This window comes from Microcaecilia unicolor, chromosome 5 (genome assembly GCF_901765095.1).
Source record: "Microcaecilia unicolor chromosome 5, aMicUni1.1, whole genome shotgun sequence".
Taxonomy (NCBI): Eukaryota; Metazoa; Chordata; class Amphibia; order Gymnophiona; family Siphonopidae; genus Microcaecilia; species Microcaecilia unicolor.
Window position 1 is genome coordinate 224,943,086 of NC_044035.1, and position 17,917 is coordinate 224,961,002.

The window sequence follows — 17,917 nt, forward strand, 5'->3', positions numbered from 1 at the left end:
ATCAATGGGAGAATGGATGGGGCCATGTACCGTACAATTCTGAGTGACAACCTCCTTCCCTCCGCCAGGGCCTTAAAAATGGGTCGTGGCTGGGTCTTCCAGCACGACAATGACCCAAACATACAGCCAAGGCAACAAAGGAGTGGCTCAGGAAGAAGCACATTAGGGTCATGGAGTGGCCTAGCCAGTCACTAGACCTTAATCCCATTGAAAACTTATGGAGGGAGCTGAAGCTGCGAGTTGCCAAGCGACAGCCCAGAACTCTTAATGATTTAGAGATGATCTGCAAAGAGGAGTGGACCAAAATTCCTCCTGACATGTGTGCAAACCTCATCATCAACTACAGAAGACGTCTGACCGCTGTGCTTGCCAACAAGGGTTTTGCCACCAAGTATTAGGTCTTGTTTGCCAGAGGGATCAAATACTTATTTCCCTCTGCAGAATGCAAATAAATTCATATACTTTCCACAATGTGATTTTCCGGATTTAATTTGTGATGTGCTATCTCTCACTGTTACCAATAACCTACCCTTCAATTATGGGCTGCTCATGTCTTTGTCAGTGGGCAAACTTACAAAATCAGCAAGGGATCAAATACTTATTTCCCCCACTGTATATATATGTAAATCACAACTCACAATACCCCAGATGCAAACCACTGCTTCAGCCTAGAGTAGAGACACCTTCCATATCTGATGCAGCAGAGTGAAACTGGTCACTTTCTGTTCAGATCTGCAATTATCAGAGTAACCATAACATGCGGTATAAAAATTGCACAAAAAGAAATACTTAAATATGCTTAATATTTATCACTTTTCAAACAAGGCTGAATTCACCATAGCAGTACTTCAATTCAACCATCTGTCTGATTATTTCAGTGTAAATTGTCTGATCAGGCAAAATGTTATAGGGTTAAAGTGGGACATTGTCCTGGTACCTAACTTATTGAAAATGACCTCAATCTGAGATTATCTTCAACAAAGTTGAAAAGTGCTAGAATATCCAATGCTGACATGAAAGAGGTGAAAATAGGGCACTTGCCCTGGGCCCCAATGCTAAAAGGAACCACAAGCTTGCCCACAAAGCTTTGTGGCTTCCCTTGCAAATTTCTACCCTGGGCACCAGCATGTCTAACACCAGCTCTGTGAATATCCATGCGGGAGTGTATATTTGCAACTCTTCCTCTTTGCCAGTGTTGATTAAGTCTTGTTTTAATGTGATTTCCTACAAACATCCATGGAAATCAGCAAAGGATGAAGACTGATTCCTTAGTTCTAAGGCTTGGGGATACAGCCGTCAATCTGTATTTCTGCTGGCCAGCCACTGTACGGGTTTCTGCTGTCATCAGAATGGTTGATCTGTCAAAAGAATATTGAAGAGAGATGTTGAAGAGCAAATGTTCTATGGATCGATTCAGTCTATAGTATGGTGCACAAGGGAACCAATATCATTATCACAGCCCTGGTTCCTCTTCATGACCTAGCTATGGCTGGTGACATCTAATTTTTTGTTCTGCTAAACATAGTTCCCTCTGTCCTGTCTAGACTCTTTCCCTATACTATATGGTTCCATTAATAAACTTACCTCAACCAAACACTAAATATGAGGCAAGAAACTATCTCAGAGTACACCTTCCAAATTGCAGAAAAGTGATCTACAAAACTGTCCACTCAGCAGACTTCACTTACCTAGGAACCAAATGGTGGCACTCCTTACCACCCAAAATAAGAAATATACAGGAATATACTAGATTCTGCAAAATCCTCAAATCATTCCTATTCAAATGAACCCTCACAAAGAACAACGATATCTCAAACAACTAATTATTACTTGAATTGGTTATTACTCTGTTTACCATTAACTTTCTCTTTGCTTCATGTACAATTTCTCGTTCATAATAGATTTTATAAATGTTAAACATCCATAGTTATCGCAGTATGTTTATGATACTATATTGTAAAATTGGATTCTTACAGCAAATTACTTTCTTATGCATTATTGTTTGTTATGGATCCTATACTGTTTATTGTAAGCCACATTGAAGTACATAAGTACATACATAAGTACATAAGTAATGCCACACTGGGAAAAGACCAAGGGTCCATCGAGCCCAGCATCCTGTCCACGACAGCGGCCAATCCAGGCCAAGGGCACCTGGCAAGCTTCCCAAACGGACAAACATTCTATACATGTTATTCCCGGAATTGTGGATTTTTCCCAAGTCCATTTAGTAGCGGTTTATGGACTTGTCCTTTAGGAAACAGTCTAACCCCCTTTTAAACTCTGCCAAGCTAACCGCCTTCACCACGTTATCCGGCAACGAATTCCAGAGTTTAATTACGCGTTGGGTGAAAAAAAAGTTTCTCCAATTTGTTTTAAATTTACTACACTGTAGTTTCATTGCATGCTCCCTAGTCCTAGTATTTTTGGAAAGCGTGAACAGACGCTTCACATCCACCTGTTCCACTCCACTTATTATTTTATATACCTCTATCATGTCTCCCCTCAGCCGTCTCTTCTCCAAGCTGAAAAGCCCTAGCCTCCTTAGTCTTTCTTCATAGGGAAGTCGTCCCATCCCCGCTATCATTTTAGTCGCCCTTACACTGTTTATGTTTGGGATAATGTGGGATATAAATGTCACAAATAAATAAATTCTACTTCCAGCACTTTTTTGATGGCCAGAAATTGTTCTGGGGAGCCTGCTGTTTGAACCAGTCAATTAAAAAAATTTAAAAAAAAAGAATTTATTTTCCTTTCCCACTATTTTGACAGACACCACCTACTAACCACATCAAGTGACAGACACCACCTACTAACCATACCAATCTATATGACAGTGCAGAGTCAGGATTAGATAGAAAGGCACTTTTATGAGAGGGTTCATGTTTGTTAGGGACAGCTTTCTGGGTCTCAGATTTGAAAAGAAATGATTCTGAACAGTGGTGCATATTGACTTTTAAGAGTAAGCACACCGTTTTTTTGGGTCCTTTTACTAAGCCGAGGCCCAAGGGGGCTGTTTTTGATGCGCACTGAGGCCCCCTTTTACCGCAGCAGGTAAAAGGCTGTTTTGGGTTTTTTTTTTTAAGAAATGGCCGTGCAGCCATTTCAGAGGAAGCACTTACCACCACCCATTGAGGTGGCGGTAAGGGCTCCCGTGTTAACCCGGCGGTAACCAGGCAGTGAATACCGCCAGGTAAACACTCACACTACAAAAATAAACATTTTTTGTAGCACCAGAAATGGCACATGCTGGGGGTGGGAACTACCGCCATGCTGCTGCAGTAGCCCAGCGGTACTTCCAGTTTAGCAAGCTTAGTAAAAGAGACTCCCCCCCACCCAGGTGCATTACTTAATAAACACCACAAAGCAGTGAGCTGAGACGTCCACTAGATGTTACTGTTCCTTGAATATGATTTCAAGTCAAGAAACATTATGGGGCCCTTTTGCTGCTGCTGTAGGATCTTTGCCAGATCCCGTAGATCAGGTTGCGTCGGCGAGCTCATGGCTTTGGCTTCCTGTCCTGTTTGATGACCTTGTGAGCCCTTGGGTCCCGCAGGGGACAGTCGTCTTCCCCAAAGGACAGCCGAGCAACCCCTAGTCTTCACCCGCGGCGACCGCCGTTCACCAGGAGTTGAGCCCCCAGCTCCAGGCGGCCAGCGAGGCTTCCGGAACCTGGGGGTTGACGGACTGACCAGGCACCGAGGGACCAGAATCACGAACAGCAGCCGTGCGGCGGGTCCAGGCAGGTGGGAGCAGAACAGTCCAGGAACAGGCTGAAGATCAAAGCCGGCGGCAAACAGAGTAGTCCAGGAACAGGGAAAAGGTCAAGGCGGGCGGCAAGCAGAGAAGTCCAGGAACAGGCAAATGGTCAAGACAGAGCGTCAGGGAAAGCCACAAAAACAAAAGACTGCACACAAAGGCTGGAACCTCTGGAAACAGAAGCTGAAGCAACGTCCTGCCAGGAACCTGCTCCTTAAATACTGTCAGCTATCAGCAGCAGAACCCCAGCTGACGGGGGCGGCCACTTTGGACGACGTTGCCTAGGGAATCTCCCAGATTGGTTCAACCCTGGTCCGCAGGCAGAGCCTCCGCTCCATCGTCCCAATCTGGGTCCTCCAGGGCACAATTTCTGGTTCCCGCGCTCAGGATGTGGGGAAGACGCCGGCTCCTGCATTTTGGCGCCATCTTCCTTGTCAGTCTGGGCGCGGACTCCATAGCCGGCGATGGGAACATGGAGACTGTGAACGCCGGCCTCCGGTCACCGCCTCGGAAAGGCCGGCCATTGCCGCGACGGATCCTGGCCCTTAGCCGCGGTCTTGGAAAGGCCGGCCATCGCCGCAAAGGGTCACAGGCCGGCCTGTCCCGCTACCAAGATGGCCGGCCATCGGGGCAGGGACCAGGTAAGCTGCCCATGACTGCGGGGGCTCCCCCCTGGGAATCGCCTCCAGGGGAGGAGCAGACTGAGGGAGAGACGGACGTGACACTTAGTAAGATGCGGCCATCTTGGATCTGGCCCAGTTAATCTTTTAACTTATTAGTGGAACATAACCACAGAAGCATGGTATGGTCACATTTTCAATATGGTAATACTACAGCCCAACTAAGGAACAGGTTATTTTGACTTAGTCTTCACTGGACCAAACTTGCTTTCCTTGTGTCATCACCATCCAGCTGGATAGGCAGTGTATTAAAAGGTGGAGGATAAAGGATTTTTTTTTACATTTATATCATACATTATCCCAAGCAAACTCGGGTTCAATGTGGCTTACATTTGAAAATACAGTGAGACAGAATAATGGAATTCAGTTATATCATGGGAGCAAGTACATGGACATGTCTGAAACATTTGACAAAGTTGAGATTTGCATATATATCCAACTGGGCATTTAAAAGTCTGTCCTTTAATTATTCCACATGTTTAGAAATCACAGCCATAAGTGTAGACAGTTATTCAAATATTATCATATGCACACACCAGAACAGGCATCCATACACACATTGCAAAAGTAAACAACAACTTCTACAGAGTACATCCAAAATTTATTTTTTATTTTCTCATTTCCATCTTCCAAAATTCTAGACAGCAGATGTACATATCAGTAGGACCCGAAGCAGTCCAAAACAATTAGTCAGAAACAACACAGATTTTATCTAATTGTTCAACAACCCTTAGGATTCAACTTTGGGTTTAAAAAGCAAACCATGTGCATGTAGGAACTGGAAAAATGAATTAAAACAAATTGTTTAAAGCAAATGCCCTTAATATGTAATACTTGGTAGCAATAATGAAACAGTGATGGAATATTCACGTAGCAAGCAGCCTGAGCCAATAGATTTATTTTCCATTGAACATAATTAACTTTGTATGAACTTGGTGGCTAATAGTGTGCTGAACTGGACAATGCTGACACATTTAGACTGACTGGACAGAACTTCTGCATGAAAGAAGTCCATCCTTCATTATTTAATAGCTCTCTGTGAAATAGCTATAATAAAAAAGGCAAGTGCATTTTTATAATATACCACTGCAATCTACAAAACAAAAGAAGCAAGTTCCCACATGCCATCTTTTTCTTTTGATGTAGACACAGGAAAAAATATGTTAAATGCTCCCAGGTTTCAACCTAATAAATGCTTTTTAAAAATTGTACTTATAAATAGTAAGTCTGATTGTTGGCCACCAAAACAGACATCGTGTTATGAGAAGGTGCTTCTTTATTAGGTGAAAACATCTCTGCACGAATACAGGGAGTCCCTATAACCCTATAAAATGAAGAACAAATTAGTACTCTAACCAATGAAACCAATACTCCCCTCTGTGTACATCCCTATGCTGAACAAGGCATGTTTAAAAACCAATCAATACTTCCTCTGTGCACATCTGTATGCTACACAAGCCGGCATGTTTAAAAATAAAAATGCTACCAACGATAAAAAAACCCCACAACAACGTGGATAGAGCAGCTCCTAGATTTGCTTGCTTTGTTTTAGGTAAACAAGGATAATAACTGTGCGGAGGAGAGGGAAAGGGAGACTTCCTGGCTTCAAATTTTTGATATCAACCTCCTTGTTCACGCAGCTGCCTCCCCAACTTGGCTGCAACAAAAATTAAGCCGTGCGTGGGGCCATAGCCCTATGCACGCCACTGGCACCTCTGCCAGTTTCCTTCCTCAGCTCCACCCCTTCCAAACAGGAAGTTACATTTGTGGGGGTGGAGGAGGGAAATCAGCAGAGGCGGCAGTGGTACGCATAGTGCTATGGCCCGGCATGTGCCTTCATTTTTTTGCAGGCTACAGCCAAGTCGGGGAGGAGTGGCCTAGTGGTTAGGGTGGTGGACTTTGGTCCTGGGGAACTGAGCAACTGAGTTTGATTCCCACTTCAGGCACAGGCAGCTTCTTGTGACTCTGGGTAAGTCACTTAACCCTCCATTGCCCCAGGTACAAATAAGTACCTGTATACAATATGTAAGCCACATTGAGCCTGCCATGAGTGGGAAAGCGTGGGGTACAAATGTAACAACAACAAAAAAAATCAGTCAGTGAGGGGCAGAAAAGGGAAGCTCATGGTTCCTTCAGGCTGCCGTGGACTGAAGAAGGCAGCAGCCAGGAGGAAAAGTTAGGTAGCATAAGGCACCTTTGGTACATAGGTGCCATTTTTTCTGAAAATCTGTTTGGGGGAGCAGTAGCTCCCCCTGCACCACCCCAGGGAGCTCAAAAGAGCAATCACCCGGTCTGAAGCTCTGCCGCACTCTGCATAAGAGGGGGCTCGGATCAACCAGTCGTCCAGATAAGGATGGACTTGTACTCCTTCCTTGTGTAGGAAGGCCGCGATGACCACCATTACTTTGGAGAAGGTCCGCGGAGCAGTAGCCAACCCGAACGGGAGGGCTCTGAACTGGAAGTGTCGGCCCAGGGCTGCAAAACGCAGAAAGCGTTGATGAGGAGGCCAGATGGGAATACGCAAGTAAGCTTCCTTGATGTCCAAAGATGCCAGGAACTCCCCTGCCTTCACTGCCGCTATAACAGAGCGGAGAGTCTCCATTCGGAAGTGTCAACCTTTCAAGGCCCGATTGACCCCTTTGAGGTCGAGGATAGGCCGCACAGAACCTCCTTTCTTTGGTACCACAAAGTAAATGGAGTAACGTCCCTTGCCAAGCTGATCTTCTGGCACCGGTATGACCGCACCCAGGCGGATCAAATTGTCCAAAGTCTGCTGCACTGCCACAGCTTTGACCGGAGACTTGCAGGGAGAGTTTACAAACCCGTCTCTTAAGGGTCGGCAGAACTCTAGCTTGTAGCCGTCTCTGATGACTTCCAGCACCCAAGCGTCTGAAGTTACCCTGGTCCACTCGCCCAGAAACGAGGATAGGCGTCCTCCAATCTGCTCTGAGCCATGGACCAGGGCCCCGTCATTGGGTACGAGACCCTGGGGGAGGACCGGAGGACGCACCTCCGGGACGGCGGTCTCTGCGAAAGGAATGCTGCTTGGGGGAGAAGTTCCTTTTGAAGGAAGAGGGGGCAGAGGAGCCCGACTTGCCCGGGCGATACCGACGGGCTTCCTGAAACCATCCTTTGGAGGAACCAGGGCGGGCACCACTGGCCCGAGCCCTGACCTCCAGTAACCTCTTGCCCTTAGACGTGCCGAGATCAGTCACAATCTTGTCCAGCTCGACCCCAAAGAGCAGCTTGCCTTTAAAAGGCAACTTAGCCAGGCGAGACTTAAGAGGCGTGGTCAGCAGACCAATGCTTCAGCCAAAGCCAGTGCCGTGCAGAGACTGTCTGAGCCATACCTTTAGCCGAGGCTCTCAAGACATCATACAGCAAGTCTGCCAAGTAGGCCAAGCCCGATTCCTGGGCCGGCCAATCAGCCCTCAAGGAAGGATCCGAGGGGGAAGCCCGCTGCACAATTGTCAGGCACGCCCTGGCCACATAGGAGCCGCAAACTGAGGCCTGCAAACTTAAAGCAGCCGCCTCGAAGGACGACTTTAAAGCCACCTCCAATCTTCTGTCTTGGGCGTCCTTTAGGGCCGTGCCACCTTTCACCGGCAACGACGTTTTCTTAGTCACCGCAGTGATTAAAGAATCCACGGTAGGCCAAAGAAAGGCCTCCCGTTCACCTTCAGGCAGAAGATAGAGGCGGGACATAGCCCTAGCCACTTTAAGGCTCGCTTCTGGGAAATCCCATTGAGCCGAAATCAAGGTGTGCATGGCTTCATGCACGTGGAAGGTTCTAGGCGGGCGCTTCGTCCCCAGCATAATGGCAGAGCCAGCAGAGGCTGAGGGAGAGACGTCCTCCGGAGAGGAAATCTTCAAAATGCTCATGGCCTGCACTAACAGGTTGGGCAAATCCTCTGAGCGAAAAATCCGCGCTGCAGTGGGGTCATCCGCTCCATCAGAGCGGGAATCCATCTCCTCCAAGGAATCCCCAAAGGACCGTTGGGAGAACTCAGATACGCTGCCCTCATCTACATCAGAGGAGACAGAGTCCTCTAGGGCCTGGAAATCCACCCGAGGGCATTTGCTTCCGAAGGCCTCAACCCCTTTATCAGACAGGGGAGCAGGGGCAGCGTTTTGCATAAGAAAAGCCTGATGTAGCAGCAAAATGAACTCAGGGGAGAAACCCCCCAAACTGTGCACTTCTGCAGCCTGGGCCACAGCCCTAGACGCACCCTCAACCGGTGCTCACAAGAGCGGGAGAGAAACATGCTGCGCATCCAAAATGGCGTCCGGTGTGAAACTCCGAGAAGGAGCCGCGCGGGAAGAACGGCGCTTAACTTTTGCCACTTTCTTGCCGTCGCCCGAATCAAGGGCGGCCCAAGAAGAAGCTGTCCGAGCAGAGTGGCCGGCCAAAATGGAGGGGGCGAGCAGCGGGGGATGGGTGCTTATGGCGGGAAAAACCGCCGCACCGGAGGAAGAACTGGGACACTGACTGGACTCCAAACTGATGCCCAAAAAAGGCGATTCAGGCTTTGAAACCCCCGCATCCCCGCTAGACGCGCCCACGCTGTCCGGGGAGTGATTCTTTGCGCCCTCGCCCTCTGACGCCATTAGCCACGTGGAGACCGATCGGGGAACCCCCTGCCCACTACAAAAGGTAAAACTTACCTGCTTCTCGCTCCGAGCTGTAACGAACTGGTGTCCCAGTGAGCAGCTGCAATAAACGCTGATATAAACGTTGAAATAAACGCCCTTAAAGGACGTTCAAAAAATTTTTTTTTTTTAACGGAGCCAGCGGGAGGGGGGAGAAAAGGAGGGACCTGGCACCACCAGGTTTGCACTTGCTCAAGAAGAGCCCTCAACCCCAGGTACTCAACAAAACCTAAGAATTAGGCTTGGAGACCTAGCCAGAGCTGCTGCTGTGTGTGACCACCACCTGCTGAGATAGAGAACATACTGAGGAGTTTCTGGCAGCACATGACCACATATAGGGAGGCAAAAGGATTGCTCTCTATCTCCACCTGCTGGTAGATGGACACAACCCACCAGTCTATGGATTGATCAGCATGATGATATGGAACTGATCATTGTCTCCAGCATTTCTGGGATATAGACTGTAAAAGTCTGCCCAGGCCTTTCCTTAGGTTCCAACTACAGAAGTTGCCACTGAAGTCCACGCCAGCCTATCCAAATCCGTCTTGTCATCTGTGGGACACAGACTGTAAAAGTCTGCCCGGCACTGTCCTCACGTTCTAAATTACTGGAGTTTCCGTCGAAGCCCTCTCCAACTCATCCTAAACTAGATTGCCATATTCAGGACCTAGACTGTACAAGCTTGCTCAGCACCAGCCTTTGTTCCTCACAGCTGGAGTCACCATCTAAGTGCCACTTGACATGCAAACACACAAGCAACCATTTAAGCTTTTTTTTTTTTTAATATACCATTCATTTTCTATTAAGGGATCCTCTGTGTTCATGTCTTGCCTTTTTGAAGTCTGTCGCTATTTTTTTCTCTACCATCTCCCTCGGGAGGGCATTCCAGGCATCAACCACCCTCTCCATGAAAAAGAATTTCCTGACATTATTCCTAAGTCTAGCACCCCACAATCTCAATTCATGTCCTTTAGTTTTGCTGTTTTCCCTTCTCTGGAAAATATTTGTTTCTATATTAATACCTTTCAAGTATTTAAACATTTGTATCATATCTCCCCTGTACCTCCTCTCCTCTAGAGTATACATATTCAGGTCTCCCAATCTTTCTTCTCAAACATCTTTTGGTGCAAGCCCCATACCATTTTTGTCACCTTCTTCTGGAGTGCTTCAAGTCTTTTTACATCCTTAGCAAGTTACGGCCTACAAAACTGAACCCAGTACTTCAAGTAGGGCCTCACCAATCACTTGAACAGGGGCATCAACACCTTTCTTCTGCTGGATATGCCTCTCTCTATACAAGCCTAGCATCCTTCTGGCTACGGCCAGTGCCTTGTCACACTGTTTCATCATCTTCAGATCCTCAGGTGATGAAACAGTGCAACAAGGCGGTGGCAATTGCCAGAAGGATGCTAGGCTGTATAGAGCCTAGCATCTTTCCATCTATTCCACTGCTCCATATCCTCTCCAAGCCTATTCCTCAACTCCTCCCAAACCTGTAGTGTCCTTTTTAATGCAAGGTTATGTAAAAGCCTCCAAAGATCCAGTCATCCATTACATTACATTTGGGGCTTATATCCCGCTAACACCTGTTCAGTTCTAAGCGGTTTTCAAGCTTTTTGTAGTGATATAGCGATCAGGACATTCCTCTGAGAATTACAATGGTTGCTTTGGAGATATGCAGAATTCTAACTACAATACATATTTCTTAAATAAGGAAGTTTTTATCTTTTTTCAGAATGTGAGATAAGATTGTGTAGGGCAGTACATTCTGGCAATACCTTTCCAGAGTCTGGCAGCTTGAATGGCAAGGAATTTGTCAAAGAACGCTAGTCTCTTCTTGCCCTTAGATGAGGGGAAAGTGAAAGTCAACCATGGGAGCAAGTCACCAGGGGCGTAGCCAGACCTCGTGGTGAGAGGGGGCCAGAGCCCGAGGTGGGGGGGGGGGGCACATTTTAGTCTGCCGCCCCACTGCCTCACCCCCCCCCCGCCTCGCCGCTCCCCCACCGCCTCACCGCTCCCCCTGCCGCACCCCACAGTAGCAAATACCTTTGCTGGTGGGGGTCCCCTTCTTCAGTGCTGGTCTCGCGATTAAATTAACTTGGAAAAATTGCCTTCTTAGACAATAGTAGCAGATGCTATCAATTGCACACCAAGGTACTATAGGCTCTTTTTAGCCCACTGAAAATGGAAGGAACCTCTTGTTTGAGTGAGACATTCAGGGCTTCTGACGTCAAATAGCTTACTTTAAATCCTGAAACCCTTATTCCTCAATTTATTGCATGATGTTAGATAAAGTAATCAGTAATCCTAGGGTTGGCCACTTAACATCACTTCACCTGGAAATAAATTAATTTTATATTTTTCGCTCATCTCTCAGCAACCCACAGATCATCACTGTTATTTCTAATTCTCCAAGAAAATTTCCATGACCAAAGGGAAGAACAAAGGAAATGGGGACAACCTTCATAGGTATTCCTCTCCAATGTAAAAAATTTAGATAATCTCCCATTAACCTTTATAGCCACCTGTGGTCCACCATACATACCCCCCTTTTACTAAGCCATACGGCAATGTAGACATAGCCAGCGGCATACTGAGGACAGGGTGGTGGGGGCAGTCTGCCCCGGGTGCACGTTGCAGGAGGGGTGCAGGGAGCAGCCGCATGGTTGTCGGCTCCGCTGGTTCCCTGCTCCCTCTGCTGTTACTTCCTATTCTGGGGCCGAGGAAGCAGGGAACCAGCAAAGCCGACAGCCACACGGCTGCTTTCAGCACTCTAGCAGGTAAGAAGAATGCACCCGGGAGGCGATACACTGGAGGGGGGACGACACTGCATGTGGGGGATGTCATGTGCAGCAACAATCCGCCCCGGGTGGCAGCTGACTAAGGAACACCACTGGACACAGCCCATTCAAAGTGAATGGGCTGTGTTGGCATTATCCCACAGCAGCCGATAGCATGGCTTAGTAAACAGAGAAGATAGTATGCAGCCACCACAACTTATTACCAAACCCCTCTGCTTTAACTCTTTAAAGAGAAAACTCTGCCACATCATATCTGCTTTCACATTGTTCAAGTTTAAAAGCAATAGGGGTATTGGTTCTTTTTAGGCCACCCAAACCAAGTCTAAAAGTTTATAGATATTTTCTGGATTCTCCAAATTTTCTTGCCTAGTCAGGTGTCAATCAGTTAATCAGCTTGCACGTATCCCTGCTAAAATTTTGATATCAATATTGAGCAAGGAGATAGGGTTGCAGGAGTCACAAATGATGGGGTCCTTTCCCTTTTAAGCCACTGCTTGCCCTGGGATTGGTAGCATGGAATGGTGCTACTAATTGGGTTTCTGTCAGGTACTTGTGATCTGGATTGGCCACTGCTGGAAGCAGGATACTGGACTAGATGGACCATTGGTCTGACCCAGTATGGTTGTTCTTATGTTCTTAATAATTACTTGCTTGTTCCATAGATTGAGGAAACAGACCCCCCCCCCACCCCCCTCACCACCACCACACACACACACATACACACACACACACTTTCTATACAAAGTTTCTGCAAGCCTTATAAAATGAAGCTGAGAAGCTGTCCAATTCCAGGGCTTTGTCTGTAGCCAATTTATGCTCACAGCAATTTCTTTGGGAGTAATTTCAGTAACTAAAACGGATAGCTCCTCTGCTTCCATGAGTAGTAGAGAAACCGAGTTCAGATGCCACTCTTCACTGCCAGCCCCTTTGGGCCTATTCTCTCTGTAACGGCCCTGGTAAAATTCCAGAACACATTGCTGAATGCTCTCCATCATAAATCATTTTCCCCTCCTCAGTTTGTATCTCGGGAATATAATTGATAGCTTGCTTCTTTTTTTTTTTTTAATAAGGTAGCAACCTATCTGACTTGTTGGTGCCTTACCTTTTCTCGTTCGAGATTACTGGGTAGTTGACCACCTTTTAAAGCCAGAAAGGCCCAGCTACTCCTGAAGCGGAGATTCCGTATCTCCTTACTGCCAAACTCCTCCAGAGCCTTTTTTGCTTCCTCTTGCAACCTGGATATGAACAAGAATGTGTCCATCAGTTACAATGCAACTATGAAGATGCACTTTAAGTAATCACAATGCACCAAAATAAGGCACATGCAATGGAAGTCAACTGTAGGCTTTGTCAATGAAAATAAATGCTATCCAATCTTAACCAAATGGAACCTCAAACTGTAAATTTACAATTTATGGGAGTCTCTAAGTTTAGCTTTGCATGACCCCTCCCCCCAACAAATGCCCCTGCTCTTGGGCACTGAGAGGGAGCATTTTCATGGGGGTCACTAAGGCAACAAGGGTTGGGACTGCCAGCTTGGTGGGTGGATTTGGGAAGGGCCAGCCCATCTGGGTAGGGCCAGGAAGTGATAGAAAATATTGTGTCTGTGAAATTGAATTCTTTGGTTGCCCATCCCTGCCGAGACCCAAGCACCGAGGGGAAAGTCTTGGACACTAAAGGGAGGACTTCTGCAATAGCCAGCGAATGAAAACCCCTGCCACAGGGCAGAGGGTGTCTGCGGGGAGTTCCTGACTTGGGAATGGAAAGGAGTGCTTGTGGCAAAAGACACTCCAGGTAGAAGTGGGAGCGGGGGAGCTTCACTTCTGGCAGGACATTCAATGGGTGTTCAGTGGGGCATCCTGAACTGGGACGGGCAGAAGCTAAAGAGAAACCGTGCTGCTGATGTACATTGACTATTCATATTCATTTTGGCAATGAAAGGAGACTGTGTCTGAAGCTGATCTAAAATTGTTATGTGCCCTGACTGTACATATCAATTTATGAGTTTGGACCGTTTTCAAGTAATCGTTAATTAAAAACCAGTTTGGAGTTTAACCCAATAGCTGCTGGTAATTTTCTTTGAATGAGAGTATATTTGAGAGTATTCAGAGGGAGATAACCCCACACCCTACCGGGACTTTAGCCCGGTCCCAGCATGTGCCCCACTCAAAATCTAAACTCTGTTTGTATATTCTGATCCTGGGTGCCTGACCTTAGGAGTTCAGCCGGTGCCGGTGAGCCAAGTGAGTGAGACCATGGTTACACTTGCAAATACAAAGCAGTGGAGAACAGCTATAAGGCCTGGAACCTCTGTATTCTTATTTTTTCCTCTGCACATTACTTTCTCCTGAAATTGTGTTCAGGAAATACTTAAGAGGTCTTATTAATTTCTCAGGCAGAGCAACCCTTAGCAAATCTTTATCATTTGCTTTCTTATTTGTTAAAGAAAGGGAGTAGGGAGTGGGTTATAATACAATAGACTCCCCGTCAGAATCTGAATTTTTTTGAAACTTCTCAGGATCATATTGTTTCTGGGCAACTCTTTGTTTCGTATATAGATAACATATTTTTAAAAGAAAGCTTCATTCTCCAAGGACAAGCAGGCCATGTCATACTCATATGCGAGTGACATCATCCACATCACCTAGTGCAGAACACTTTCACAACATATATAGCTTTAAGAGCCCAAGCCAGTGCCCCTTTTGCGCATGCGTGAGTGTCTTCCCACTCACCACGAGAGCGTGGGATCAGCAGTACAGTAAACTAGCTATACAAAAACAAAGGGAGGTGGGAAGGTATGTGAGAATGACAGGCCTGCTGTCAGGTAAGTATCTTGGCTTTCTCCAAGGACAAGTAGGCCATGTCATACTCACATGTGGGAATCCCTAGCGACCAGGCTCACCGAAACCAACAGTAGAACAATTGGAACTTGCAATGGTGAGTGCAAATACTAATTAACCTGAAACTATATATATACTGTGTAAGAGTGCAGCCTGGAACAGAACAAAATGGGCCTAGGAGGGTGGAGTTGGATTCTTAATAAGTATGCACAGTGTTGTAGATTTCAGCGGCGCCATTGCTCCTGATACCGGTTGGAAGTTCGCCCTGCCAGAGTGGCTAAGATGATGTTCTAAAATTAAAAGTTAAAACCCCTGATAACGCATTCAGTGAAACACAGACTTGTGTAGGTTTTGATGGTGTTTGAAATGGAGTGGATAAATCTGTGATTTATGAGAACGACGGAGTGGTTATTGCCACATCAAGAACATTGTATCGGATCAGACGTCATCTGAGATTCGGACAAGATGTTATTTGAGATACATGTGGGAATCACAATCACTGGAATAAAAGCAATGCAGATAAGTGGACACTAATGTAAAGCAATTGAGATATAATGGACATTTATTAAGGAATGACCTATGGGATTACTGCTGAGAAAAAAAGTGTATTATTTGTATTTGAGTAGCAGTATACCCTAAAGGGAGTAAATATCAGAAGTATTAGATGTTTAAAAAGCTCCATGGTTGTTTGAACCCACATGATTGAATGAAGAATGAATGGTGAGGATGAGTTGGAGTATTGGGTTAATATTATTTAGAAGTTATATAAGATTTTACATCATTTTAATGTTGAGAGTTTTCAATAAAGAAATTTATAGAATTTTCATTAAAGAGTGAGGTAGTTACTTGATAGTTGATATTTTATATTGTAACTAGATTGAAAAAGAGATAGTGATTTGTATGCATATTAATATAAACCTGACTCATTGGTGGCCCTTGAGCACTAGGAGTGAATACCAGTGCTCCATGAAGAGTTAAAGAATTGCAATAGGTGCAGCAGCAGCAGGTTTTTGGAATACCTTGTTGCTCCAGTTATCCTTGAGCACAGAGAGGGGGCATATTTTTAAAAAAATGTATATATATATATTTTTTTTAAATCTCCCTCTCTGTCTTTTCAGACAGCTTGCTCTTGACAGAGGAAGGAATAATGAGTGAGAATTCCCACTTACGATGCTGCTGCTGTATGGAAGTCCTGAATTAGCTGAGAATCTGTAGGCTTTGGGGATTTCAAAAGTCAAAATAAATGTAGATATGGTACTGTTTTTTCTGAAGTGAGAATGGCACTCCCTTCAACCTATGTTGAAAGAATCTTGGGTGGAAGATGTGGTCTGCACCAGTCTGTTTAATCTGCCACAGCTAAGTGATTCATTGCATTGTATTTTATGAGAGACAGTTTGGATATTAGTTAATGCTTTATTTTGGTCACGTAATGAAACATATTTTTGCTTTATGGACACATTTTGAGGTGTGGAAACTGCATCACTTTAAGAAAAATGTTCACAAGCAGGATTACAAGGATGTGTGAACACGGTCACGAACTTAAGCAAAAGAAGCAAATTAAGGTCTATTTTGCTTTCCTGAGGTGCTTTTAGTACACATGAGTAGAGACACACTGAGTGATCCTATATTATATAAAAATTTTCTCTAGGACATAGTATTTGATTGCATTGCAGTGCCCTGCCCTATTACATAAGTACATAAGTACATAAGTAGTGCCATACTGGGAAAGACCAAAGGTCCATCTAGCCCAGCATCCTGTCACCGACAGTGGCCAATCCAGGTCAAGGGCACCTGGCACGCTCCCCAAACGTAAAAACATTCCAGACAAGTTATACCTAAAAATGAGGAATTTTTCCAGTCCATTTAATAGCGGTCTATGGACTTGTCCTTTAGGAATCTATCTAACCCCTTTTTAAACTCTGTCAAGCTAACCGCCCGTACCACGTTCTCCGGCAATGAATTCCAGAGTCTAATTACACGTTGGGTGAAGAAAAATTTTCTCCGATTCGTTTTAAATTTACCACACTGTAGCTTCAACTCATGCCCTCTAGTCCTAGTATTTTTGGATAGCGTGAACAGTCGCTTCACATCCACCCGATCCATTCCACTCATTATTTTATACACTTCTATCATATCTCCCCTCAGCCGTCTCTTCTCCAAGCTGAAAAGCCCTAGCCTTCTCAGCCTCTCTTCATAGGAAAGTCGTCCCATCCCCACTATCATTTTCGTCGCCCTTCGCTGTACCTTTTCCAATTCTACTATATCTTTTTTGAGATACGGAGACCAGTACTGAACACAATACTCCAGGTGTCCTTTAAAGCAATTTAGAACTTTATCAGAGAGTCTTTGTTGTTAATTACGCTATATTCTCTCTGTACAGAACATTGACTTTGTCAAAAAATGTTGAAATTTTGGCAAATCTTTGCAGTACCCCTTACCAAACTCACTGACCATCTGCTGCAGTAGCAAGCAAAGATGTTACAGAAGGGGCCAGGAAGCAGCCAGAGATGGTAGTGGAACTGGAATTGTAGACCTTGTGTATTGGTCCACTGGTTGTTATGGAGAAGAGGACTGAGTCTGAATTTGAAAGCCCATGCCACATCTGCCTACTAGTAGAGAAATATATTCTGCTCTGAAAAATGTGCAACTTATCTGTGTTGAAGGTCACAGGGCCAAAAGGGACAGAGATCAGAACATTTAGTAGCATCCTTTTGCTTCATAAGGATAGAATGGACTGCACTTACAGGACACACTTTGGAAGCTTCAGTGTAGATTTTGTACTTTTGATACCTTTGTGTGTTCTGAAGATGACCATTCTTTTGGAACTTTCTGACACCTGCTCCTTTGCATTTGGACTTCTTTTACTTATTTATTTAGTTAGTGATTTAGAATTTGAACTTTTACATCAAATCCAATAATCTGAATAGAAATGGAATCACCATGAAACAATATAACACATTTTAAAAAAGGCATTCCTTTAGAATTGAAATAAAAGAGAAAGGAGAGCCAAGAAAGGACATCAGGAGTATAATACAGAAGAAAAATATTAGACAAATTTAAAACAGGAAAAAGCCTATCTTTTCCCACTACCGAAATGAGCAAACCAAAAAGCTTACTATCCGAAGCAAACCCCAGTATTTTATCCCATGACAATCCTGGATGACCTCTAGCCTAGAGCCACCTCTTT

General features: G+C 45.3%; 1 protein-coding gene across 1 annotated transcript in view; it reads right to left on the reverse strand.

The window, feature by feature from the left end:
• Positions 1-621: 621 nt before the first annotated feature.
• The window catches only part of LOC115471321 (protein FAM3B-like), an 81,391-nt gene continuing 64,095 nt past the window's right edge, over positions 622-17,917 (reverse strand). The window contains exons 4-5 of the mRNA XM_030205022.1: positions 12,993-13,125; positions 622-1,358 (exon numbers count right to left, since the gene is read on the reverse strand). Of these exons, the coding sequence (XP_030060882.1) occupies positions 1,275-1,358; positions 12,993-13,125 (217 nt within the window). The 3' untranslated portion in view covers positions 622-1,274. The remainder of the gene's footprint in view (positions 1,359-12,992; positions 13,126-17,917) is intronic.